Here is a 27,747-nt window from a genome sequence, read left to right as displayed (position 1 = left end):
GCTATGTACAAGGCTAATGTAGCCAATCTGAAACTTGTAGCAACCAAAGGGAAGTATAGTTCAGTGGTAGCTTGCCCACAATGTGTCTAGGATCTGTGTTGAATTCCCTGGCAAGAGGGTAGGGCAAGGAAAGGCATGGGAGTGTGAAGGAGAATACAAGTCAGGGGAAGGAACCAGGTGGGACAAACATAAACTTGTCTACGATTATAAAAGCTCAGATACCAAGGTTTCTTCCTAGGGACAATATGAGGCAATGTTTGAACTGGTTAAAATTATAAGCAGATGACAATGCTTAATAGGTAAATATAAAAACTGGCATACAGGGGCTAGGAATGTGGCTTAGTGGTAGAGTGCTTGCCTAGAATGCATGAGGTCCTGGGTTTGATTCCTCAGTACCATAAAAACAAAAAAATGGCATGAAGTTCATTGTTATAATAAAAACTAAAGCATGTATTTAATTATGCATGATGCATAATAGAAGTAGCCTAAAATAACTAGTATTTAACAAAAATGACTAAAGATTGAATTTTTTAAAATTTAAAATGTTGGCAAAAACATGTGTATGTGCCAGTACTAGAGCTTTACCCCTGGCCTTACACTCTGAAGACTTTTTTGCCCAAGGCTATCATTTTACCACTGGAGCCACATCTCTACTTTCAGCTTTTTCCTGAATAAGTGGAGGCAAGAGACTCTTGGATTTGTCTGATTGGGCTGGCTTTGAACCTCCATCTTCTTTATTTATTTATTTTTAATTAAATTTTTGTCAAACTGAGGTACAGAGAGGTTACACTTTCATACATTAGGCATTGGATACATTTCTTGTAGTGTTTGTTACCTCCTCCCTCATTCCCCCCTCCCCCCGAACCTCCATCTTCTAAAGCATCTTAGTACCCAGAATTACAGGTGTGAGTTACTGGGACTAGGAATTGAACACAAAGCCTTACATGTGCTAGGCAAACACTCTGCCATTTGATCTAAGTTCTCAAACCCAAATAATTTTTAAAAATTATTAGTGTTGTTTGGCACTGGTATCTTATGATTACAATAGTAGCTCTCATTATCAGGAAGATTTCAGTTTGAAGCCAGCCTGGGAAGAAAAGTCCAAGACTATCTCTAATTAACCAGCAAAACCCCAGAGGTGTAGCTTATGGTAGAGCACCAGCCAGTAAACAAGCAAGTCAAGCCAATGCAAGATCAAGTTCGAGCCACAGTACTGGGGGGGGGGGGTGCAGAAAGAAAGAAAATTAGTGTATATAAACTGCACAAAGGGGTGCTATTGTGATATTTCCAAACATGTATCTCTTTAAACAATTTATGGATTTTTTTTTTTTGCTTGTCCTGGGGCTTGAATTCAGTCAGGGCCTGTGTGCTATCCTTGAGCTTTCTTGGCCAAGGCTAATATTCTACCACTTGAGCCCCAGCTCTGCTGCCAGCTTTTTGATGGTTAGAGATACGAGTCTCACAGATTTTCCTGCATGAGCTATCTCTGAACCATGATCCTCAAATCTCAGCTTTCTGAGTAGCTAGGATTCATAGGGATGAGTCACTGGCATTCTGCTCTTTAAACCATTTTTTTTTTTTTTTGGCCAGTCCTGGGCCTTGGACTCAGGGCCTGAGCACTGTCCCTGGCTTCTTCCCGCTCAAGGCTAGCACTCTGCCACTTGAGCCACAGCGCCGCTTCTGGCCGTTTTCTATATATGTGGTGCTGGGGAATCGAACCTAGGGCCTCGTGTATCCGAGGCAGGCACTCTTGCCACTAGGCTATATCCCCAGCCCTTTAAACCATTTTTAACAAGGTTTACTGTTCTATTCATACATGCCTATGAAGTGCTTTTGATCACATTTACCCAATCCTGCAGCACTTCCTTCCCACTGGATCTCCTTATCCATTTTACACTTGCAGGAAAATATGTGGAACTGAAAAATAATCATTTTAAGTGAAATAAGATAAACTAAGACAAACACCACATATTTACACAGAATCTAGACCAAAAGCTGACAAGAAGTATGTGTCTGCCCCATCACATACTAAAAGGAGCACTTGTTTTGATGCCGGTACTGAGGCTTGAACTCGGTACCTCATGCTCTTGCTTGGCTTTTCCATTCAAGACTGACACTGCCACTTGAGCCACACTTCCACTTCCTAAAAAATTTTAATAATGAAGAAAACATTACCAGCCTCACAGTAGTTCTATCATTTTCTCTTATCAATAGACTCCAGGATATTTCACAACTTCTGTGACATGAGAAGGACTTAAAAATTAACTGGTGTTAGCAAAAAGAAATGGAGGATAAAGATGGCTCATAAATTAGTGTTTACCTAGCAAGTTCAAGGATGAGTTCTAGCCCCAGTAAACCTTGGGACACCAAAAACAAACAAAAGCCTTAGCATTCTGAAAGAAAGGGAGCACTGTCCTAGAGCTTTTCCCTTTCCACATATAACCATTTCATATATAATGGTTCAATTTCTGAGAGAAAATTACTGTAAGGGTAAGGAGGTACTTTTTCCATGCTGTACTTAACAAAGTATGGTAGTATGGCACAGGACACAGAAAAGAAATGGTTTTAACAAATAATGTTGAGCGAGACAAGCCTAGAACACAGAAAACAAAGGGGCATGATCTCCCTGATATATGACTGTTAAGAAAGGGAGACGGAGAGACAGTAGAGACCAAGTCTGTGAAACCAAAAACTGCTTGTCAAATAGTATTCCCCACAGGATTGGGGCAGCGACCCAACAGTATGTAACTAAAACCAAACAATTACTCAACATATAAAGGTCAAAAATTGACCTCTCAGGGGAATACAATAGCTCAAAAGCTAGGTATGTACGTTCATATAAGACTACTGTCGACATATTGTCTAATATGGACATTGCATTTAAAGCCCTGGGCGAACTTTCTTGGGCATGGCCACGTGGCTACTGTGTATGTTCTTGATACATTGTATATTGTATATATGTCTACCTGACCTAGAGAAGGGATAGAAAAACAGGGCGTAAGATATCACAAGAAATGTACACACTGCCCTACTATGTAACTGTACCCTTTCTGCACAACACCTTGTCAAAAAATTTTGTGTTCAATTAATAAATAAATTAAATTTAAAAAAAAGAAATGGTTTTAAGTCTTGACTTCTACTAACTATCAAACCAAAAGTAAGATACTTCAACAAACTTCAGTTTCTTCACTTAAACTTCATTAAAAGCCATTAGAAGATTTAAAAAAAATTATGAATGACAAAAATACAGAATTCGGGGAGGTAATACATACAGAAAGATTAAGTTCTGACATAGATTTGAATGGCAAGCTACTAAAGGGCCGGTGGAGTAGTTCTAGTAGTAGAATGCCCGCCTACCAAGTACAAGGCCCTGAGTTCAAACCTAATACTGCCACAAACAAACATACTTGATTCTGCAAGAAATAAATAATTGTTTACAGATTTTTTTTTTTTAATGGGGGTGACAGAGAGTCCAAAGTACAGTATGATAGATAGTTCTGGGTGCAGTGGTAATGTGTATGTAAGTAAAATCAATGAGAGTAGGAGATATAGGTCAGTGGTAGAGGTTTTGCCTAGAATGCACATGTCCTTGGTTGATTTCTAGCACCTTAAGTCTTCAGAAAAATCTAATGGAACCATATAGAATGTATAGAGTAAAAGAACTAGAAGCTACTGAAAAAACCACAGGGCTTCAGCATGGTGATGAGAAAGGAATGGGCTGATTTAAGCACTGCGAAAAGACTTTGAAAATCAAATACAGAAGAAAAGAAAATGATTTAATACAAAGTAGAACGGTAACCCATGTTTATCTTTTCTTTCTTACTACTGGAAGGGATGAATTTAAATGAGTTAAATTTGAAATGTCTGGAGACATTAAAATAGATATGTCTAAAACATAGCTTGAGAGTAAACCTTATAAAGAAGAGATATACAAGCCATCAGTGGCTCATGTATGTAAATTTACTCAGGAGGCTGAGATCTGAGGATCAATGTTCAAAGCCAGCTTGGTCAGGAAAGTCCAAAAGAATCTTATCTCCAATTACCAGCAAAAAGTCTGAAATGAAACTGTGGCTCAAGTAGTAGAGTGCCACCCTTGAGCAAAAAAACTATGAGGGGGGAATATAAACAGGCATACTTGCACCAGTAGATCTGTAAGTTAGCTGTTTCAGATGGCTGATTAGAGTAAGAAAAATAGGTAGCCCTGAATAAAGAACCCAGAAAACATCAAAATCAAAAAAGCAGGCATCAGCAAAATCAGTGAAAGGAATGGAATTTGAAGTAAAATAATAGAATTTATTAGAAATCTTATGACCAAAGGAGAACAATTGAAGATGAGAAAAATATTTATGTTTAATGTTTAATGCAGAGTAAGAGACTAGAAAGAGAATTGAAGGAACATTTTTTTAACCTTGTTTTTATGTTTTTGGAAATTCTGAAAAAAATTTTAACTTCAAGAGTAAAGCCTTCTCTAATATCCCCTGCTAGCTGGAAGAGTTTGAGCTGCAATCTTCCTAAAGTAAGGTAACAAAAGGCCAAAGGTAACAAAGGGATGGACCTTGTAAGTTAAAGGAGAAAAGATAGTTAGAGTGAAGAAAGACATTGCTTTGGCTTTTTAGTCTACAGACGCTTCTTATACTTGACTAGAGGTCATGACACAGTTTATACTCCTTTACTTTCGATTTTTGTTCAAATGTTAAAAGATGGGAAGCCACCGAAGTCTTAACAGTTTTCCACTTACCTATGAAGTCTTTAGAATCCAAAGGGTCAGTATCAATTTAACTCTATGCCTTAAAACAATTTCCTTTATAAGTACAATGACTTCTGTTTGTCTACATGGACAAGAAAATATCTGGGTATATTTGGGATATTCTGCTTAAAGCAGCAAGACTTTCCTCAAAATGATGTATTTTATATTTTGGCACATGAAAAGCCTAATTTCAGGTATCTGATTCACTTTCCAGAATATTTAATATTAATTAGCAGTATTAGAGGAGGCTGATATTAAAGCTCACCATTTTAACCAACAAATCTCAAAATCTGAAATTTAAAAACTGGAATACTTCGTTATAATTCTCTGAAGAATAAGTTACTCCAGTAACTCATTTATCCATCCCCAAAGCCAGAAACCTGGAAGTCATCCTAGAGTATCTCTTTTCCTAACTTCCAACTCAATCACTTACCAGAGTTAAGTAATTCTCAAAACTGTTCCTCTGCCACTGTTATCCCTTGTCTAAGTATTAAGCCATTAAATTATGATTCAAAGTCTAACAACGAGACTTAGGGCTGCTATCTATGCCTTTAACATTTGCTCATATACTCTGTCCTTGTAGTATCCTAAAGCTGCAAAAAACATCATGTCAGTGGAAATCAAACATGTACTCCTTCCAATGAACCTGTACTTTTTGTTTTTTTTTTTTTTTTGGTCAGTCATAGGGCTTGAACTCTAGGCCTGGGCACTATCCTTGAGCTCTTCAGCTCAAGGCTAGTGTTCTACCACTTGAGCCACAGTACCACTTCCAGTTTTCGGGTGAATAACTGGATATAAGAGTCTCACAGACTTTCCTGGCTGGGCTGGCTTTGAACCATGATCCTCAGATCTCAGCCTCCTGAGTAGCTAGGATTACAGACGAAAGCCACTGGCACCAGGTGAACCTACACTTCTTTACCACTCTTTCAATCATCTGATCAAGAAAAAAAAATGATGGTAATCATCTGAAAATGTGAATTTCTCCAATAACTCAGAGGTCTGGTTAGACTGTTTTTTATTCTGCTAAAACGTGTAATAAGAAACAATCTCCAGTTCTTGGAAGCACAAAAGCAAGACAGTCCAAACCTCAATAAAGTAAAAGGTACATAAGATCTTGATTACAATTAAGATATAAAAGGTGATTACAGTAAGCAAAATAAGGTAGTACTGAATAAAGAACTTGGAAAATATTAAAATCAAAAGAGTAGGCATCAGAAAAATCAGTGAAGGAAATAGAAGTCGAAGTAAAATGATAGAACTTATTAGAAATTCTATAATGAAATCCTATAATGAATGAACAAATCCATCCAGTTTTATAACAACTTTTTTTCTATGTCTTTAGTTAGTGAAAAACCACTAATTTGGCTGGGGTAGCTCATCAGTAGAATGCTTGCTTAACATAAGGTCCTGGGTTATACCCCCAGCGCTGAAAGGAAAAGAAAAACAAAAACAAAACAAGAAAAATCACAAATTCAGCATTAATATTAATTAATTAATAATATTTATTAATAATTAATTAATAATTATTAATTGATTAATTAATAATAATTAATTAATAATATTAATAATACAGTAGAAGTTTAAAAGCAAGGTAATTACCTGAGGAGAGTCAAAAGGATATCGACTACTAAATTTAAAAAGAAGTTGAAATTTTTCCCCTTCATATAAGGTACCTGGTGCACCTTCCATGTCTACGATCCACCTATAAGGCAAAAAACAAAAACAAATTTAAAACCTGAAATAAAAGGGACTTCAACAAGGAGAACAGGGACACTGGGATGCCAGGTACTTCATCCTTCACCCAACTCTCAGAATCACTTTTTTAAAAAAATTTGCTTGAGTACTGGGGCTTGAACTCAGGGCCTAGGCTCTGTCCCTTAACATTTATACTCAAAGATGGTACTGTACTACTTGAGCCACACCACTTCTGGCTTTCCAGTAGTTAACTAAAGAGTCTCATTAAGACTTTGGGCTTCAAATTGTGATTCTCAGATATCAGCCTCCTGAGTAGCTACGACTACCAGTGCCCAGCTTCTTGGAGTGTATCTTAATAGCCCTTTCCCTAATTCTACACTAGGATTAAATAACTTAGTCCAGGGGCTGGGGATATGGCCTAGTGGCAAGAGTGCCTGCCTCGGATACACGAGGCCCTGGGTTCGATTCCCCAGCACCACATATACAGAAAACGGCCAGAAAGTGGCGCTGTGGCTCAGGTGGCAGAGTGCTAGCCTTGAGCGGGAAGAAGCCAGGGACAGTGCTCAGGCCCTGAGTCCAAGGCCCAGGACTGGCAAAAAAAAAAAAAAAACTTAGTCCAGGGCACAGTTAGCAAGGATATAGCCAAATTGTGTTCCAGATCTGAAAAGACAAATAAAATAAAACCCCAATCTCAGGTATGCTGATATTCTTATAGATTTATGCAATCTTATTTTTGTCCAAAGACTTTCTACTGTGACTAGAAAACTTTATAATCTACTGCCTTTCTTATATCAAAGGTAGAAGCAATGGAGGAAGGAGTTACCAACAAAGACTATAGAGTATGATAGCTATCAGACCTACTTTCTCATCAGTATTCTAAAGATGAGACAGGAAAAAGAAAGCTAAACTAACATCAGCAAACGTACTCTAATACTTTACCTTCATCTCTCCCTGTTTGAATAGTTTAATAAAGTCTAATAGAGATTATTGAGGCATCTGTGCAAGCTTAATGTTTTCATATATAACAATTATGAATATAAATCTTTTTTATCATATTCTGTAACAACCTCTTATTTAGCCTCTACCTAGGAAGGAAGAGGTAGAGGCTAAAACAGCAAAGATGATACAGCAGTATTTAGAAACAAAGGTAAACATCAATCATTAAAATGAGTTCTGGGTTCAGGGCTCACACCTGTAATCCTAGGTCCACAGGAGATGTAGGAGGGAGGACTGAAGGTAAAGGCCAGCCCAGCCAAGAAGAAGCAAGAGAATCTATCTGAAAAATATCTAAAAGCAAATAGGGCTCAAGTGATAGAGAGCTCACCTAGCAAGCACAAAGCCCGGAATTCAAACCATAATACTACTAAAATCTAAAAAAAAAAAAAAAAAAAAAAAAAAAAAAAAGAGTTCCAAATCACAGCTCTGTCATATCTAATTACTGTAGTTGACTAATTCCTCTAATCTTACACTTTCTATATGAAACCTCTATTCATATTTATTTAATTTTGTTTGAGATTGGGACTTGAACTCAATATCTGACTTGCATTCACTCATCAGCTTAGTGCTTTACCATCTGATCCATGCCTCTGATCAAAACTGTTTCATTCTAAATATTGGAAAACGAACTGGCAACGTACACCTCAGTGACAGAACATTCGCTTAGTACATTTGTGGCCCCAGGATAAATCTCCAGTACTGCCAAAAAATAAAGAATAAGTTAAAATATACAGAGAAAAAAAATTTAAGTTAAAGAATAACACTAGGGGATTCTAGCCATCATTCCATACAGTATAGAATTCTAAGTATATAAAATAACAAATACACTTATTGTCTGAAATCAGCTAAAGCACACAAATGCTAAGTTCTTCTATTGTAAACTAAGGGTACTGGGAAGACATGTAACACTATATATACCAAACATCTAGCACACTCTTAATACTGAAAGGAGCATAGAGTAAAACCAACACAATGCTTTTAAAACCTACGTTAAAAAAACAAACAAACAAAAAACGCTGGGGATTTTAGATCAGTCGTAGAGCTCTTGGATAACATGATGGAGAAGCCCGGGCTTCGATCTCCAGCACCACAAAAACAAGAACAAACCAATAAGTGAACATACTTCCCTTGGAACCTGGGTCCTTCCTAGACTTCAAAATCCTTCCTTTCTCTACCCCCCACTCTACAGCCCCACAAGTATTAATTTCCCTGTTATGAGAGGGTTTTTTTTTGTTGTTGTTGTTGTTTGCCAGTCCTGGAGCTTGGGACTCAGGGCCTGAGCACTGTTCCTGGCTTCTTTTTGCTCAAGGCCAGCCCTCTACCTCTTGAGCCACAGTGCCAGTTCTGGCTTTTTCTGTTTATGTTGTGCTGAGGAATCAAACCCAGGGCTTCATGAATTCTATGCAAGCACTCTACCACTAAGCCACATTCCCAGCCCCATGAGAGGGTTTCTTGATACTCTTTGATTTTGTTTACATGTCATTTTTTTAGAACATATAACATACTATAAATTTAATTGTGACCTATAGAGTGACTGCTATTAAGTAACTGCTAAGCAAATATCCCATTAAGTACATAAATATCCCATTAATATCCATAAAGTAGGTATAAGACATAATTTTCAACACTGTACAGAGTAATTTTTAGTAACTTTTGCTAATTAAGAAAGTAAAATTTACTTTGCACAACACCTTGTAAAAAAATTTATGTTCAATTAATAATAAAAAAAATATATAAAAAAAAAAGAAAGTAAAATTTAGGGCGTAGAGTGCTTGCCTAGCATGCATGAAGCCCTGGGTTCAACTCCTCAGTACCACATAAACAGCAAAAGCCAGAAATGGTGCTATGGCTCAAGTGGGAGAGTGCTAGCCTTGAGCAAAAGAAGCCAGGGACAGTGCTCAGGCTCTTAGTTCAAGCCCAAGGACTACCCCCCCGGCCCCAAAAGAAAAGTAAAATTCAGAAGAAATGTAAAGAAAAATTATCCAGAGATAACCACTACTGGGATTTACTTTGTGGAGTAGCAGTTTCGTCCTAATCATTTTGCAGTTTCCCAAAACATCATAGCTGGAAGAAATAAAAACACAGTAGCAGCATTACGTGAACTTTGAGAGTTCCGATCTCAGACAAAAAAAATGTAGACCACTAGGCAGTTAATTCTAATAATCAGTGTACACCTAAAGGATGCAATGGGATAAGGGAATGTGTCAATTCCTAAATTGTGTACTATTACTGTAGTACTAGGGTTGTTTTGTTGTATGTGTGAATGGGGGATATTTTGTTTTTCAGCAATGGGGCTAATCAAGTACTCTACCACTTAAATCATGCCCTCTTTAGCTAGGGTGGCACATTTACTGCTCTGGGCCAGCCTGAAACATAATCCTAACTATTCCTCTCCGATAGTTTGGATTATAGGTATGAATCACCACACCTGACTTACTGATAAGAGTCTCACAAACATTTTGCCAGGCTGACCTCAAAATCACAATTCTCTTCAAGACCTCTTTCCAAGTAGCTGGAATTACAAGTCTGTGCCTACCATGTCTGGTTAACACTCCCCCACCCCCAAGTCCTGGCTCCTAATTATGAAAATTTCAATTTCACTTTACAGGAAAAACTGGCTTGAAAACATGTTACACTTCCTCTTTTCTTTTTTCTTTTCTCATCTCCTCTTTTTTCACTTTCTTTTCTCTTCTGAGATAAAAGTATCACTATGCTACTAGGCCTTGTTTTTGAACTTCTGGGATGATTCTACCACTTTAACTTCCTGAGACAACAGGTGTGAACCACTGCATCAAACCATTAAGTCTTTCTAATGATTTTTTTTTTGCGTTACATGATGAGTAAATATAATTCAACTGAGGCGATTTCACTATAGTACCTTGACAAACCTCTTCTCTATTATTGTTTGCACTGTTTTCAAATTTCTTCTAAAATTGGAAACTGAAGGCATGGCTCAAGTGGGGCTCTACAAAGGTTGAAACCCCGAATTTACTCCCCATGCCACTAAAAAAAATAAAACATAAAACCAGAATTGTACACCAAGCACGTGCATGCCTAGCTATTCAGATTAAGAAAAAGTTTGCAAGTTTCAAAGCCAGCATGGGCAGAAATGCCTACACAACACCATCTCAACAAAACAAAGCAGGAAAGTCTGAAAGACTCTTATGTCCAATTATTCCCAGAAAAACCAGAAGTAGACCTGTGGCTCAAAGTGGTACAGCACTAGCTTTGAGCAGAAGATGGCCGGATTATGAGTTCAAGCCCTACAACCTACAAAAAATAAACAAACAGCAAAAAGCAGGGCTAGAAGTGCATCTCAAGTAGTAGAGCACATGCCAAATAAGCAAGCAGAGCCAAGTGAAGACCTTGAATTCAAATCTCTGTACAGAAAAATAAAATTGACATATGCAACCAATTTTGTTTTACATCAATGTATCATACTGTATACATTTTGCCTAATTTATAAAGGTGAAACTTTTATTTGCATTCAATTTTATGCATTCACCTAAGTGCCATATATTTTCTTTTCTTCAGTTTCTTTTGGTGTATCCTGTTTGTTTTTCTCGGCAATCCTCTCTTTTTCCCCTCCCTCCCTCCCTCCCTCCCCCCGCCACCCCCATCTCTCTGTCAGTCCTGGGCTTAAATGCAGGGCCTGGGCACTATCTTGGGCTTCTTTTGCTTAAGGCTAACACTATACTACTTGAGTTGCAGCACCACTTTTTCTGTTTATGTGGTACTGAGGAATTGAGCCCAGGGTTTCATGCATGCTAGGCAAGCACTCTACCACTAAGGCCCATTCCCAGCTCTGCAATCTTCTCTTCTGTTATAGGAACAATCTGTTCCTATTCACACATAAGATCACCTCAGTGTAAGTGGGAGCTATGTGTGGGTTAGTCTGACCATAAGCTGTCTGTTAAGTGCTGTAGCGCACCTTGTAGTGTACTCAAGAAGGCCTTGTGCTCGCTCTCTTGGCTAGTTCTCTACCACTTGAGCCATGCCTTCAGCCCAGTTTTCCACTGGGTTATTTTATCATTTTTTAAAGTATTTTTATTGTTGATATAATGATGATGTACAGAAGGGTTACGGTTTCATAAAGCAGGTAATGAGTGTATTTCTTTTTGGACTTTTTTTTCTAAAGTCTTTTTTTTTGTTTTGGTGCTAGTGCTCTATCACTTGAGCCATACCTCCACTTTGGCTTTTTGGTGGCTAACTGACATAGGAGTCTCAGGAGTTTTCTGAGTAAGCTTTGAATCGTAATCCTCATATCTCACCCACATGAGTAGCTAGGATTATAGGCGTGAGTGACCTGTGCCAGCTTACTAAGACGTTTTAATTTTTAAAAAAGCACTCAGAAGACAGGTTTAGGGCTGGGAATATGGCCTAGTGGCAACAGTGCTTGTCTCATATACATGAAGCCCTGGATTTGATTCCTCAGCACCACATACATAGAAAACAGCCACAAGTGGCACTGTGGTTCAAGTGGCAGAGTACTAGCCTTGAGCAAAAAGAAGCCAGGGACAGTGTTCAAGCCCTGAGTTTAAGGCCCAGGACTAGCACAAAAAAAAGGAGAAGGAGAAGAGTTTACTCAAAATATCATGTGTATTTCAGTAATCTTAAAATGTTTTGTCTGAAAACTACCACATATTCTTCCCTTCACTAGACCGTTATTCCTGAATTTCAATTGCAAAAAGCAGCAGTGGCCAAAATGATTCCTTAGATTTGTAACAAAACTTAGGTGAGGGAAAAATATGTTTACAGCTAGAAAATAAAACTTGGATCTTAGTTGAGACTGTTTCTTTGCTCATACTTTGAAATGCATTTTTGTTTTCCATTTAGGAAATGTGGAACACAATAGGTTTAATGTTTGAAAGGTTACTCCATTTTGCCATGTGAGGTCTTCCAGATTCTTTGGGCTACATATGTTGAGGCAGGTTCCATGGTGGCCACATTACTCAAGGCTGCTCACAGACCCTTCCATCCTACCAGGGATTAGTAGAGGGGCAAGGAGCTCGCCCAATTTCCACAATACAACCATTTAACACCATCTCATCCAAAATGGTATGTACTTTATCTCAACTAAACATTATTTCGAGTTCATCTAAAACTTCCACAAAATTGTGGATGAATTCACAAATAGCCATCTCATTCTCAGTGTCATTAACTCCAACCACAATGAAGAGAGCTGCATACTTAAAATCCTTATATTCAATGACAGAGCACTGTTGGCTTAAAATCCTTATATCCAATGACAGAGCACTGTTGGCTGGATCATGACAGACAGCTCTTTATGACCTGTTTCCAGAAGGGTCTGCTTACTAATCTCCACATGTCCAGAGTACTTAGAAAGTCGGGTCTGCTTTTATTTACCATTAGAAAAAATTTATCTTTTTTTTCCTTGCCAGTGTTTTTCCAAATAGAATTGAAAAGGTATTACAAGAGATAGCTGTAACTGGAACCTGAGCGGCTCATAGGGCAGGGTCCCCGCAGCCCCTCTGCATTTCCCACAGATGCTGACTCCCCAACCCTCCTTAGCTGCACAGTTAGTATGGTGTCTGATCCACTGATTATTCTGAAGCCAGTGTCCCTTAGACTTTTTTGCCTCAGCTGACTTCAAATTGACATACTCTGGATCTCAGCCTCCTGAGTAGCTAGGATTACAGGCATGAGCCATGTGCACCTGGATTAATTATGTAATCTCACAGAATAATATATTTTAATATTATTTTCCTATTGGTGTAAGAGGAATATGATAAAATATGAAAAAATAGTATTTTTAAAAAGTGAGTACATAGTCATACATTACCAGCAATAGAAGCAAAACATTATAAAAACTAAATTCTAGCCAGGCACCAGTGGCTCATGCCTGTAATCCTAGCTACTCAGGAAGCTAAGATTTGAGGACTGCAGTTCAAAGCCAGCCCAGGCAGGAAAATCTGTGAGATTTTTATCTTTAATAACCAAAAAGCCAGAAGCCAGCTATGGCTCAAGTAGTAGAGTTCTAAATTTGAGTAAAAAAGCTCAGAAATGGTTTCCAGGCCATGAGTTTAAGCCCCAAGACTGGCACTAAAAGAAAAACAAAACAACAAAAAAAAAAACTAAATACTTACTGTGTAATTGAATTCTGAACACTCTTTTCATTTAATGTCATTCCAGGAGGTGGGTCATTTTGCAAAGCCAACAGTTCTTTCTGTAGTCGTTTCTGAAAGCAATAACAGCAATTTGTACTTTCATTTTTAATGTCCTTCTAGTTATACAATCTGCAAGTAGTGAATAAATGCTCATACCTTTACTTCTTCCACAAATCCTCCTAGATCTTTATATATTTTATATGCCTAATTATCAAAATTTGAATTGTCTACAATTCACAATCTAATGCCACAGTTATGAAGAACACTTTAAGACATCCTAGACACTTTGTTGAGGATATAAAGTTTCTAGATTAAAGACACTCATGGTTTTGCTGCTTTTTAGTTATGAAAATCATACTTTCCATAGTCACTAAAGAATCTGTATATAATTTTGGACAGACAAGCTTTCCTTAGATACTAAACCAAAAAAAAAAAAATCCTTAATGTAACAAAGGCCCAGGACAGATATGGTTACTGGCTCTAGAATGGCTATGTATTTTACATGTATGTTGGTACAAGGGCTTGAACTCAGGGCCTCACAGCCTCACACGCTTGCTTAGGTTTTTATTGCTGAAGGCTAGAACTCAACCATTTGAATCGCAGTTCTACTTCTGGCTTTTTGGTGGTTAACAGGAGATTACTGTCTCAAGGGCTTTTCTGCACAGGCTAGATTTGAACTGCTATTCTCATAGACATGAGACACCAAAGCCCAGTTGTATTTTGTAGTCCAATTTGTACAGCTTTTATGGTTTACCTCTTCCCTTGTTAGTATCCATGGGAATTTCTTTTTGATGTACAACACATGAAAAAAAAACCATAGCAGAGCTTGGAGCTGTAGCTCAGTGACATCACTTGCCTAGCAGGTTCAAGGTCCTACATTCAAGCCCTAGTACCACACAAAACAAAAACATTATAATAGCATGAATAATTATTAAAATTCTTTTTAAAATTATTTATTGTAATGGCAATCAACAAGGAGGTCACAGTTATATAAATATGGTAATGGGTACATTTCTGTTTGAACAATTACCCCCTACCTCATTTTCTCCTGCTTTCCCCTCCCTCCCCCTTGCTCCCTACGATTCTTATTACCTTGTAATTTTTAGAATAAAGAGAACACAAATATCTTTCTACAACTCAAGAATTTTTAGTCTGATTTGAATATGAAACACTATTATCAAAAACAGTTTCTGTATCTTTTCAATTCATAGCATCTTTAAATAAAATTAGTCACTCTAATGTCACTATAGACTAGAAACCTTTTGTTTCAAATTACTAATACTTTTTTCCACTTTTTAAAAGTTGTTATTGTAAAGGTGATGTACAGAGGGGTTATAGTTACATAAATCAGGTAAAAAGTACATTTCTTTTTGGACAATGTCACCCTTCCCTTACTATCCCAGTTTTTCCCTTTCATCCTCATCCACAAGTTGTACAGTTCATTTTCAATATAGTGTCTAGTAAGTACTACTGCACTATAATAGACATAAAGTTGCCTGAATAGAAACTTTTTATCTGACCTTGCAATACACTATTACCTTCAACTTGTGATCTCAGCAATCCTCCAAAATGTAAATATTTACAGGTTAAATACTATTTAAGAGAAACTTTAGCTATGTAAAACAGAAATTTGCTTACATGATTTGGTTAGAATAAAGGAGAAATGTATCTGTAAAATAACTACATAACAAGATTTTTTAAATTGTATTTAAATAGCTATATAAAGGATTTGACTTTTCAAATTTAATTTTATTGTCAAGGTGATGTACAGAGGGGTTACAGTTACATACATAAGGTAGTAAGTACATTTCTTGTCATACTTGTTACCCCCTCCCTCATTTTCTCCCATCTTCCCTTCCCCCAGGAGTTGACATTTAACAAAGCACTTTGTGTCATTTTGGTGTCAACCTTTCAACATTCTCATCAACCTTCAACAGTTTTTCTTTTTATTTTCAACAGGATTATTCGGGTGTGTATCGGTCTTGGGGCTTGAACTCAGGACCTGGGTGATGTCCCTGTGCTTTTTTTGCTCAAGACTAGTACTCTACCACTTGAGTCACAGTTCCACTTCTGGCTTTTTGGTAATTAATTGGAGGTAAGAGTCTCACAGACTTTCCTGCCTGGGCTGGCTCCAAACGTCAATCCTCAGATTTTGAGAAACTAGGATTATAGGTGTGAACCATCAGTGCATGGCTAAGAACAATATTTTTCACTGACCAGGGTGAAATAGAATCTCCATTTTGAGCTGGGAATGTGGCTTATTGGTAGAGTGCTTGCCTAGCATGCACGAAGCCCTGGGTTTGATTCCTCAGCACTACATAAACAGAAAAAGCCCAAAGTGGTGCTGTAGCTCAATAGGTACCCAAAAAAAAAAAAAAAAAAAGGCCAGGGACAGTGCTCAGGCCCTGAGTCCCAAGCCCCAGGACTGGCAAAAAAAAAAAAAGAAGCGCAGTTTTGTTGTAATTTTCATCTTTCTTCATGGCTAAAGTGTCAACAATTTCTTCATGTGTTACCTGACCACTAATACAATTTCTGAGAACTGTTTGAGCTTGGGGTTGAGGCTCAAGCCAGGCCTGCCTAACAAACCCAAGACTAAGTTTTAAGTCTAATATTTTCACAGGAGAGGGGAAAAAAAGGTATTTAGACAACACTGTTCATTAGTTACATTATTCTTTTGACTTAATATTTGGAGCTCTTTGTACATTCAGGATATTAACCCTTCCTCTAAGTAAAAGTTGGTGAAGATCTCTCTCTCTCTCTCTCTCTCTCTCTCTGGCCAGTTGTAGGGATTGAACTCAGGGTCTGGGCGCTGTCCCTGAGATTTTCTGTGTTCAAGGATAGTGCTCTACCATTTGAGCCACAACACCACTTCCAGTTTTTGAGTAGTTAAAGTCTCATGGGGACTTTTCTACCCACGCTGGATTTGAACCACAATCCTCAGATCTCAGCCTTCTGATTAACTAGACCTGGCTAGGTTTTCTTGCATTTAGTAGGTTGTCTCTTGATTCTAGTGTCTTTTGCTTTTTGATAAAAATCCCATTTGTCAATTCTTGCTCTTATTTCCTGAGCAATTGAAATTCCTATTTAGAAAGTTGTTGTTTATGCTTAAAACAATTTTAGATATATTTTTCTCTAGTAGTTTCAAGTCTTACATTAAGATCTTTAATCCATTTTTTCTGCAACTTGAGCAGGATTTAGTTTCAGTCTAAATGTGGATAATTCAGTTTCCCCAAGACCATTTGTTCAAGAATCTGTCTTTTCTCCAATGCACAGTGGGTTTATTTCTGGATCTACTATTGTATTCCATTAGCCTACCCAGCTGTCTTTGTTATTATGGCTCTGTAGTAGTGTGAGGTCAGGTATTGTGGTAACTATAGCACTGCTCTCATTGACTGCCTTAGCAATATGGAGTCACGCTTTCAGAACAATTTTAGGACTAATTTTTCTATTTCTGTGAAGAATGATGTTGGAATTTTGATTAGGATTATATTGAATCCGTATATTAGGTATCAATTTCCAGGATTATCCAAAAACATGCAAAGTGTTACTGTCCTCTATAGTGTCTTCAATATTTTAGTTTTCATTGTACAGGTTTCATTTCCTGAGTTTATTGCAAGAGTTTCAGTTTTTTTTAAGGCTAATTTGGATTTTCTTGTTTCTTTCTCAGTCTGTTAATCATTGGCATACATGACTTTCTTTTGTTGATGCTGTTATCTTACTCCTGAGTTTTACTGGGGGTGGGGTGGGTGGGGGTGTCTAAGTACAGAATCATAACATCTGTAAACAGGGATTAATCTGACTTCTTCCTTTTCTAGTTTTATTTCATTTTTTCTCTCCTTTGCCTTATGCCTGTCTAGGAATTAATGTACTACATAGAATAAGAGTGGGAAAGACACTATATTCTCATTAGTTCTGTACCATAATCCTCAACTCAAAATGTCAGTGACTGTTCAAACATAAAACTCATAATGTTAAACCAAGTTTGAATATGTCAAACATAGCTCTAGCATAACCAGGAAAAGCGATATAAAGGGTAAATACAAAAAAAACCTGAACTTTTTTCCTAAGGCCGAGCATAAATCTATATATCATTGGTTTTTTTTAACTTAAACCATTAATAGTAACTATCATGGGGATAGTTTCACAAAAGAGGTTCAGAAATTCATTTGACCCTTTAGCTAATAATTCTGATGGCTTGATATTTGTTTATTCTAACTGCTATTTATTATCAAAAATCTGTCAGGTCTAACGTTCTCCTTTTTGTTCTCCTCTACCCACTGTTTCCCTGTCCCAACCTATAACCCCATCTTATTTGTAATGAGTGGGCTTATTTTCATTTAGTGTAACAATCCCATCTCATTTTCAGTACTGACATTAATAATGTCTAGCATTTATTGCTTTCTATTCATATGACTGCACTCTACTGCCTTACTGGAAGTAAGTAAAGTAACTGGAGACATTAGAAGAGCACATAAGGGGCTGGGGATATAGCCTAGTGGCAAGAGTGCCTGCCTCGGATACACGAGGCCCTAGGTTCGATTCCCCAGCACCACATATACAGAAAATGGCCAGAAGTGGCGCTCTGGCTCAAGTGGCAGAGTGCTAGCCTTGAGCGGGAAGAAGCCAGGGACGGTGCTCGGGGCCCTGAGTCCAAGGCCCAGGACTGGCCAAAAAAAAAAAAAAAAGAAGGGCACATAAGTCTTCCTAAATGAAAGGCACAGTCAGGTCCACAGACCACAAACCACAGATTCTACAGCAGTGTTTAATCATGCTTTACACCAGTAATGTAGCCTTTGCCTTTGGCTTCTGATCATTTTCATCAACACCTATGTTTAGATATAAATTGGAGATTTTTTCTGTTTAAGATGGCTGAAAATGATAGGTACACTAATACAAAAAAAAAAAGCACTACTATAGTTTTGTTTGACCACTGAATATTACTGTATAGGTTGAAAATGGTTATGTAAAACAATACTTCAACTTTTAAAAGTATGCATTTTTACATTTATTATTTCAGTGGGTTTTTTAAGTGTATGTATTTTAATTGCACTGGTACACTGAACGTGTCAAGTGTCTGGACCACTGACCAATAGCCTTTTCTGGCTACAGGGTGCCTGATGATAATGTTTTGATTCTCCTTTGGGACTCAAATGCATAGGTTGTTTTTTTTTGGGGGGGGGGGTTGTTTTATTTTCCCCTCCAACAGTGGGGGAGGGGTTACAGGTGATTGATCATTGATGTCATTGCAACTGTTATTTTTTAAATAAATTTATAAAATACTAATAAATAAATGAATAAAAGTATGTGTTTTTAGACAGCATACTAGGCTCATTTACTTCTAAATGGGATCTATCAATTTATTTCTAAGTATTAATATGCACAAAATTAGGACAGAATAAATCTCTTTGTTTTTGTTTTTGCAGGTCCTGGGCCTTGAACTCTGGGCCTGGGTACTGTCCCTAAGTTACTTTCACTCAAGGCTCGCACTCTACCACAGCACCACTTTGGGCTTTTTCTTTGATTAATTGGAGATAAGAGTCTCAGACTTTCCTGTCCAGGCTGACTTCAAACTGAGATCTTCAGATCTCAGCTAGGATTAGAAGTGTGAGCCACTCAAGTGCATGCAAGGCTTGAAGAAAGAGCCTTAAAGGAGCTGACCTTTAGCTTTTTTGCTCAAGGCTGGAGCTCGAGTCACATCTCTTAATTCTAGCTCCCTGGCAGTTAAATGGAAATAGGGTCTTAGGGACTTTTCTACCCAGGCTGGCTTGAAATCTTGATCCTTCTCAGCCCCCTGAATAGCTAATTACAGGCATGAGCCACCTGCATGCCCAGCTTAAATAGTCAACAAAATTAACTCCAATTTCACCTAACAACCAGATGAAGTAGAAGGTTAACATAATAGGAAAAAATAATGCTGTATACAATAACAGCATCCCCCAACCAATAACTGTTACTTTCTTCCTCAAAGTACTCTCAAAGAACTTTAACAATCTCATTTCTCTTTGTGAAGTGACATGCTAGGCAATTAAATAATTTTACCTCATTTTAAAATGTAGCAGAACCTATACAAACTAAAGAAATATATTTCTTCTAACTGAATTCTACAGACTTTAATTTCTAACAGTTATCTAATTGAAAAAAATTCCCCTTCTATAGGAAAAGAAACACCTTCAATAAATGGAGGTTATCATTATTTTAAAGTAACATTTCAAAAATTTGAGACAGGTGTGAGTGGCTCATGCCTGAAATCCTGGATACTCAGGTGGCTGAGACCTAGAGAACTGATATTCAAAGCCATCCTACACACAAAGTAGGTGAGAATACAAGACCCTGAGTTGAAACTCCCTTAAGGAGGGAGGATTACAAGTGTGAGCCACCTGTGCCCAGCCAATGGCAACTTCTATTCACTTTTACCTCTGGTTGTGAAGGAACAGAGAGCCACAGGGGAAGCTGCCAAAAGTGTAGCAGAGGAGATAGTTACTAAGAATAAAGTAAATACTGGGTGCTGGTGGCTCAGATCCATAATCCTGGCTACTCAGGAGGTAAGAACTGAGGATTGTAGTTCAAAGCCAGCCAGGGCGGGAAAGTCTAAGACTCTTATTTGCAATTAACCACCAGAAAACTGCAAGTGGTGCTGAAAGTGGTAGAGCACTAGCTTTGAGCAAAAAAGTTCAGGGACAGAGCCCAGGCCCTGAATTCAAACCCCAGGACAGACCAAAAAAGAAAAGAAAAAACGACAACAAAGAAAGCAAATATTGATGGGAAGGATCAAGGAAAGAGGAAGAAGTTGAGAAGTGAGACATGCAAAATACCCAAACAAGCCAGGTGCTGGTGGTTCAAGCTTGTAATCCTAGCTACTCAGGAGGCTGAGATCTGAGGATGGCAGTTCGAAGCCAGCCTAAGCAGAAGAGGCATTAATTACCAGAAAATCAGAAGTTGAGTTGTGGCTCAATGTGGTAGAGTGCAAGCATTGAGCAAAAGAAGCTCAGGGACAGCACCCAGGCCCTGAGTTCAAGCCCCAGGATTGGCACACACACAAAAAGCAAAACCAAGATAAATCAGTTAGATCTAGGGTATAGGATTTGTGATTTAATAAGGGACCCCCCCCCCCCGTGGCATATGCTGAGTATACATGAAAATAAAAAGTACAAACCAAAATGTTTTTTGAAAAAGTCATCCCTTAATCTATCCACTGATCTGAGTGTAGTTTTTCTTTTTTGCCAATCTGTTTTCCAGTACTTCAACACTGAATATGCATAATTTTTAAAGTGAAAAACAGTAACCCCTTGCCAGGTGTGGCAGTGCAGCTGTAATCCCAGCAACAGCCTGAAATCACACAGGGAGACTTAAGGCAAAAATAACCAAACACTAGTGGCTCACACCTGTAATCCTAGCTACCCAGGAGACTAAGATCTGAGGACTGCAGTTCAAAGCCAGCCTGGGCAGGGGAAAGTCCATGAGATTCTTCTCTTCAGAAAGCTATTAGGGGAAAAAAGGAGTTGAGAAACGATTGATGAACAAGTGTTGAAGAACCGAATGGTGCAAGTAGGATGAAGAATACACTGGATTTGATGATGATGATTAGGTGTAGATGTGAAAAAGGAAAAAGGAAGGTGACCCTAACACACTAATGTTCATGGATGCAGTGTTAGTAACCCTAAAAGAAATACAGGAAGAGGAACAACCGTAATGAGTGGATAGCAGCTTTCTTTTCTTGTGTGTGCCAGTCCTGGCGCTTGAACTGGGGGGGGGGGGGGGGGACGACGACACTGTCCCTCACATTTTTCACTCATAGTTAACACTCTACCACATAAGCCACAGATCCACTTCCAGCTTTTTGCTAATTAATTGGAGATAACAGTCTCACAGACTTTCCTGCCCAAGATGGCTTCAAACAATGATCTCAGATCTCAGCCTGCTGAGTTGCTAGGATTACAGAACTGAGCTACTGGCTCCCGGCTTTGCTCTCCTTTTATGTGCTGCTGAAGGCAAGTTGAGATTATGATCACCTTTGGACCTGTCAAATTTCTTCTGGAACATTTAGATTAACAGATAAAAGCAAGTAAAAGACCCAGAGCGAAACATTGGCCCTAGTGCCATTTGAAGGAGGCTGCCCTCTTCAGCCAAGTTTACAGTCTACTATGAACCCAATCTATTCATATGGGGCTGGGAATATGGCCTGGTGGCAAGAGTGCTTGCCTCCTACCCATGAAGCTCTCGGTTCAATTCCCCAGCACCACATATATAGGAAACGGCCAGAAGGGGCGCTGTGGCTCAAGTGGCAGAGTGCTAGCCTTAGGCAAAAAGAAGTCAGGGACAGTGCTCAGGCCATGAGTCCAAGGCCCAGGACTGGCAAAAAAAAAAAAAAATCTATTCATATGTACCTTCAACCTTTTTGGTTCCAAGAGAGAGAGACAGAGCTTATAACTCCAAATCGAATCTTCATTTCTCAAGCTCGTTCAAGAAGTATGTGTCTGATGTTCTGGAAATTAACACTCCAATGAAATATTTAAGCTACCCAGAAACACTGACTCAGAATGAAATAAAATACAGTCTCTATCTACATTCTTTACTTCACTCGTTATTTCATACTATAGATAAAAAAGAATTACTTCTAAGCCTGAGTTGATATCTCATGTAAACTGAACATTTTTTCTTTTAATTGGTACATAATTGTATGCATTTATGGGTTAGAATGGGGTCATTTGACGCAGCCCTACAATTTGTAGTGACAAGTCCAAGTGATTTAAACTACCTAGTTTGTTTTTTGGTTGTTTTTTTTTTTTTTTTTTTTTACTTTGGAAGGATATCAACTTTTTTCTTGTAAAATTATAATTCAAAATTTTTATTTTCCTTGTTAGGGTAGGCTACCTACAGAGATTTTTATAATCATGACTAAAAAACTTAGGCTACTAAAGTGACAAAAAGCAGAAAACATGACATGCAATAGAAAAATGTAGATTATTGTTATAGTGTGGCACAAAGCAAGCCTAAATATTTACCTTGACTAAAATGACTGAGAGCTGGGAATGTGGCATAGTGGTAGAGTGCTTGCCTAGCATGAAGCCCTGGGTTCAATTCCTTAGTACCACATAAAAAGAAAAAGTCAGGGCTGGGGATATGGCCTAGTGGCAAGAGTGCTTGCTTTGTATACATGAAGCCCTGGGTTCAATTCCCCAGCACCACATATACAGAAAACGGCCAGAAGTGGCAGTATGGCTCAAGTGGCAGAGTGCTAGCCTTGAGCAAAAAGAAGCTAGGGACAGTGCTCAGGCCCTGAGTGCAAGCCCCAGGACTGGCAAAAAAAAAAAAAAAAACACAAACCTGAAAAAAAAAAGAAAGAAAGAAAGAAAAAGCCAGAAGTGCAGTGTTAGCCTTGAGCAATAGAAGCTCATGGATGGGACAGTGCCCAGGCCCTGAGTTCTAGCCCCAGGACAGGCAAAAAAATAAAATAAAATAATAATAATAATAATAGTTAATAAATACTAAAACTTTTCTCCATGAATGTAAAGTTTTAGTTTGGTCTACAAACTGAAATGAAATCTATCACAAGACATATGAACTAGGTGTCAGTATATGTATGGGCCACTTATTGGTTCAAAATCAAACCAAATGTAAACCTTAAGAATGTAAATGGGCTGGGAATATGGCCTTCTGGTAGAGTCCTCAGCTCGTATACATGAAGCCCTGGGTTCGATTCCTCAGCACCACATATAGAGATTAAAAAGCCAGAAGTGGCGCTGTGGCTCAAGTGGTAGAGTGCTAGCCTTGAGCAAAAAGAAGCCAGGGACAGTGCTCAGGCCCTGAGTCCAAGCCCAGGACTGGCAAAAAAAAAAGAATGTAAGTAATTAGGCACAGTAATGAATATATTATGATCTGGCTGTGTCCTTTCAAAATTCTTACGCTACAAATTCCAATGTGCTGATATTAAGTGGTGGTCTTTGGGAGGCCAGGTCATGAAGGTATAGAATGAGATTAGTGTCCATATAAAAAGAGCACTTAAAAAGCTTTGTAAGATCTTTCTCTCTAGTAAGGAAACAAACTAGAAAGTGGCATTTATGAGGAATACAAGCTTACTAGACATTGAATCTGCCAGCGCCTGAATACTGGACTTCCCAGCCTCCACAGCTAACAGCAGTATATTATTGTTGTTAATAACATCTTTTTTGTGTCTGTGTGCAGGTACTGGGGCTTCAACTCAGGGCCCTAGGTACTGTCTCTGAGCTTTTGTGCTCAAGGCTAGTACTCTACCACCTGAGCCACAGCTCCATTTCTGGCTTTGTGGTAGTTACGTGGAGGTAAGAGTTCCACAGCTTTCCTGCCTGGGCTGACTTCAAACCATGATCCTCAGATCTCAGCCTCCTGAGTAGTTAGGATTACAGGTATAAGCCATCAGTGCCCAGCCTTATAACATTTATTTATTTAGGCCAATGCTGGGGCTTGAACTCAGGGCTTGAACACTGTCCTTAGCTTCCTTTTGCTCAAAGCTAGCACTCTACTTTTGAGCCACAGAGCCACTTCCAGCTTCTTCTGTCTATGTGGTGCTGAGGACTTGAACCCAGGGCTTCATGCATGCTAGGCAAGCACTCTACTGCTAAGCCACATTCCCAGCCCCTTACAACTTTTTAAGGTTTTTTTATAGTAATTCAATTGTTTATATTTAATTGAATAATTCAACCCCTACTTTTTAGGAACTATTATATATGCAATTTTAGATAGGTAAGACTTACCAATGGGGGGGAAAAAAAACCAAAACACCAAAAGGAAAAAATAATACTGTCATCTAGGCACTGGTGTCTCACACCTAGAGATCGGGAGAATCACTATATAACTAAGAATTGAAAAATAGAAAAATTATCATAAAATCAATATGTTACACTCACATCTTTATCAATTAGATTAATATTTGGATAATTCACTCTAGGTTCTTGAACTTGCTCAGCTCGCTTGGTCTGCTGGTATTGTATCACTTGAGCCACACATCAGGGTAGAGCCTTCAGCCCTCCATATTGTTGGTAACTGTGGAGAGGTTGCTTCAGAGACTTCTCTGCCTGAGCTAGCTTCAGACCATGATCATCCAGATCTCAGACAAATATGGATGAAATCAGAGATAAAAAGCATGAAGTAAGCAACACACTCAAATATTTTTGTATCACTTCTGGTCTATTTTGAAAACGATATTTATCTCAATCTGTTCTTATTCACTTTGCTACCAGTAAGTAGTGTATGTATTGAAGTTAAAAAAAAAAAATCTGCTGGCCACTGGTGGCTCATGCCCGTAATCCTTGCTAATTAGGAGGCTGAGATCTGAGGACAGCAATTCAAAGCCAGCCTGGGCAGAAAAGTCCATGACACTCTTATTTTCAATAAACTACTCAGAAAAGGCTGGAAGTGGCACTGTGGCTCGAGTGGTAGAGCACTAGCCTTGAGTACGAAGAGGCTCAAGGACAATGTCCAAGGGCTAAATTCTGCCCCCCCCCCAAAAAAAATTACAGCTGGGTGCTGGTGCCTCATGCCTATAATCCTAGTTACTCAGGAGAGGTTGGTATATGAGGATCACAGTCTGAAGATAACCTGGGCAGACAAAGAGACTCTTATTTCCAATTAACCAGCAAAAAGCTTGTGATTCAAATGGTAGAGTACCAGCTTTGAGAGAAAAAAAAACAAACCATGCAACAGCACAAGGTCCTGAGTTCAAGACCAATACCGGGAACAGGAACACATACACACATATACTCTCTCTCTCTCTCAGATCTCTCTCTCCTCCAGAGCTGGAAATCTGAGGACAGCAGTTCACAGCCAGCCTGGCCAGCAAAGTCCATGAACTGATCTCCAATTACCCACCAAAAAGCCAGAAGTAAACCGGGTGCTGGTGGCTCATGCTAGTATTCCTAGCTACTTAGGAGGCTGTGAACTGAGGAACATGGTTCAAACCCAGCCAAGGCAGGAATGTCTGTCAGACACTTATCTCCAATTAACCATCAAAAAAAAAAAAAAGAGTGGCACTGTGGCTCTAAGTGACAGAGTGCTATCCCTGAGCAAAAGACCTCAAGGACAAGGCCCAGGCCCTGAGTTCAAGCCCCACAACCAACCAAAACAAAACAAACAAAAAACCAGAAGTGGAGCTGAGGTTCAAGTGGGAGAGTGCCAGCCTTTAGCAAACAAGCTAAGGGAAGGCTCCCAGGCCCTGAGCTGAAGCACCAGCACCAGCATATAGACAGACAGATGATATGTGGACAAATAGTAAAATGAAAGTTCTATGTTAAAAAAATGGCATAGCTGGGGCCATTGCTCAAGGGGCAGCATGCTTGCTCAGCATATGTGAGGCCCTGGTTCTATCCCCAGGACTGAATAACTGCAAGTGACTAAAAAGAGGGCTGTTTAATATTTCTAGTAAACTAAAGTTTAAGCTTAAGTATTAGAATGGGAGATGTAATAACTAGCAACAATACTGGTCGTAATAATAAAGGTCTGAATGACTGAGGAAAAACAGACAAACATTAAAAGTACAGGGACAGTACCACCCACTTTTTTTCCTTTTTTGTCAGTTATGGGGCTTGAACTCAGGGCCTGAGAGCTATCCCTAAGCCTCTTTGTGCTCAAGGCTAGCACTCTACCCACTGAGCTACAGCACCATTTCCAGTTTTTGAGTGGTTAACTGGAAATAAGAGTTTCACAGGGACTTGTCTGCCCAGGCTGGCTTCAAACTGCGATCCTCAGATCTCAGCCTCCTGAGTAGCTAAGATTACAGGTGTGAGCCACCAGCGCCTAGCTAAGACTATCCACTTTTTAATACAAGGCCCCTAAGATTATTTTTATTCATATTTAACTCCAAGGATTCAGAACATAAACTAAGCATACCTAGACACACTGCTAGCATGGAAGAAGAAAAGCTTATAACCATCTGGGACCATCCAGTAGCCACATCTGAATGTACTTAGTACACTAATCCTGCTCAGAGAACTTGCATGGCAGAAACTTACTTTGTATAAAGTAGCTATTAAACAGAAACTTCAGGAAAATTAGTAAGACAGTTAACATATGCTCTGTGCAGGAAATGGGTAGTCTTTGCTAGAACTATGATTATGTAGAAAACCAGGAACATATATAAACATTTCTATAGTCTCAGATTAGATTCTTAAAGGTTTTCCATACTATTAGACATTGAAATCTCTAAGATCGTCTGAACTCTTAAATCAGATCCAAAGAAATGCATTACAATTTATGCAATTCATATAATTTACATTCCCAAACTGCTACATGGTAGGAATGATAAGCGCCCCACCCCCTCCGACCAGCACAAAAGTCAATAAATTTAGAAAGTAGATGAATTCACAAACTCAGAATCTAAGAATGGGAATGGCTGTAGAAGTACTAAAATAGATAAATAGCTCTAACTGAAATTTGCTTTCGTAATTTTTTTTTGTGTGTGCCAGTCCTTGAGCTACAACGCCACTTCTGCCTTTTTCTGTTTAGGTGGTGCTGAGGAATCGAACCCACAATTTCATGCATACAAGGCAAGCACTCTACTGCTAAACCATATTCCCAAACCACCTTTGTAAAATTTAAATCAATTATTTTGTTGCAAGTCCTGGGGCTTGGACACAGGGTCTGGGCTCTGTCCCTGAGCCTCTCTGTGCTCCAGGATGGCACTCTACCACTTGAGCCACAGCACCACTTCTGGCTTTTTCTGAGTAGTTTGGAGATGTTTCACATCTGGGCTGGCTTTGAACCACGACCCTCCTCGGATTACAGGCGTGAACCACTGGTACCCAGCTCATTTTTTTTCCCCCTAAATGCAGGTCCTGGGGCTTGAACTCATGGCTTGAACATTGTCCATGAGCTTTTGCTCAAGGCTAGTGTTCTATCACTGAGCCACAGCTCCATTATTGGCTTTTCTTTGTATGCCAAAACAAACAAAACAAAAAGCTCTGAGAGAGCACCCAGGCCTTGAGCTCAAGCCCCAGGACTAGCACAAAAACAAAAGAACTGTATTTAAAAAACTCTCAGTGAACATCTTATACAATGTTGAGATTCTGAAATTCTCCTCTAATATAAGGACCAACACAAGAATTCTTGCATTTACCATGCCTACTTAATATAGTAGTAGACACTTTGGGTTGGGCAACTGAGCAAGAAAAATAAAAGAAATTTAAAGTGGAAAGAAGTAAAATGAGGCTG

At 38.7% G+C, this 27,747-nt stretch overlaps 1 protein-coding gene and 1 pseudogene across 1 annotated transcript in view; both read right to left on the bottom strand.

Moving 5' to 3' along the window:
* Positions 1–27,747, bottom strand: part of Ube2w (ubiquitin conjugating enzyme E2 W) — a 58,364-nt gene that overhangs the window by 20,294 nt on the left and 10,323 nt on the right. The window contains exons 2-3 of the mRNA XM_048358491.1: positions 13,546–13,637; positions 6,347–6,449 (exon numbers count right to left, since the gene is read on the bottom strand). Of these exons, the coding sequence (XP_048214448.1) occupies positions 6,347–6,449; positions 13,546–13,637 (195 nt within the window). The remainder of the gene's footprint in view (positions 1–6,346; positions 6,450–13,545; positions 13,638–27,747) is intronic.
* Positions 12,061–13,238, bottom strand: LOC125361005 (annotated as a pseudogene).

The sequence above is a fragment of the Perognathus longimembris genome, chromosome 12 (assembly GCF_023159225.1).
Source record: "Perognathus longimembris pacificus isolate PPM17 chromosome 12, ASM2315922v1, whole genome shotgun sequence".
Classification (NCBI taxonomy): domain Eukaryota; kingdom Metazoa; phylum Chordata; class Mammalia; order Rodentia; family Heteromyidae; genus Perognathus; species Perognathus longimembris.
The sequence above is the reverse complement of the archived record's forward strand: the minus strand, read 5'-3'. Positions and strand labels throughout refer to the sequence as shown.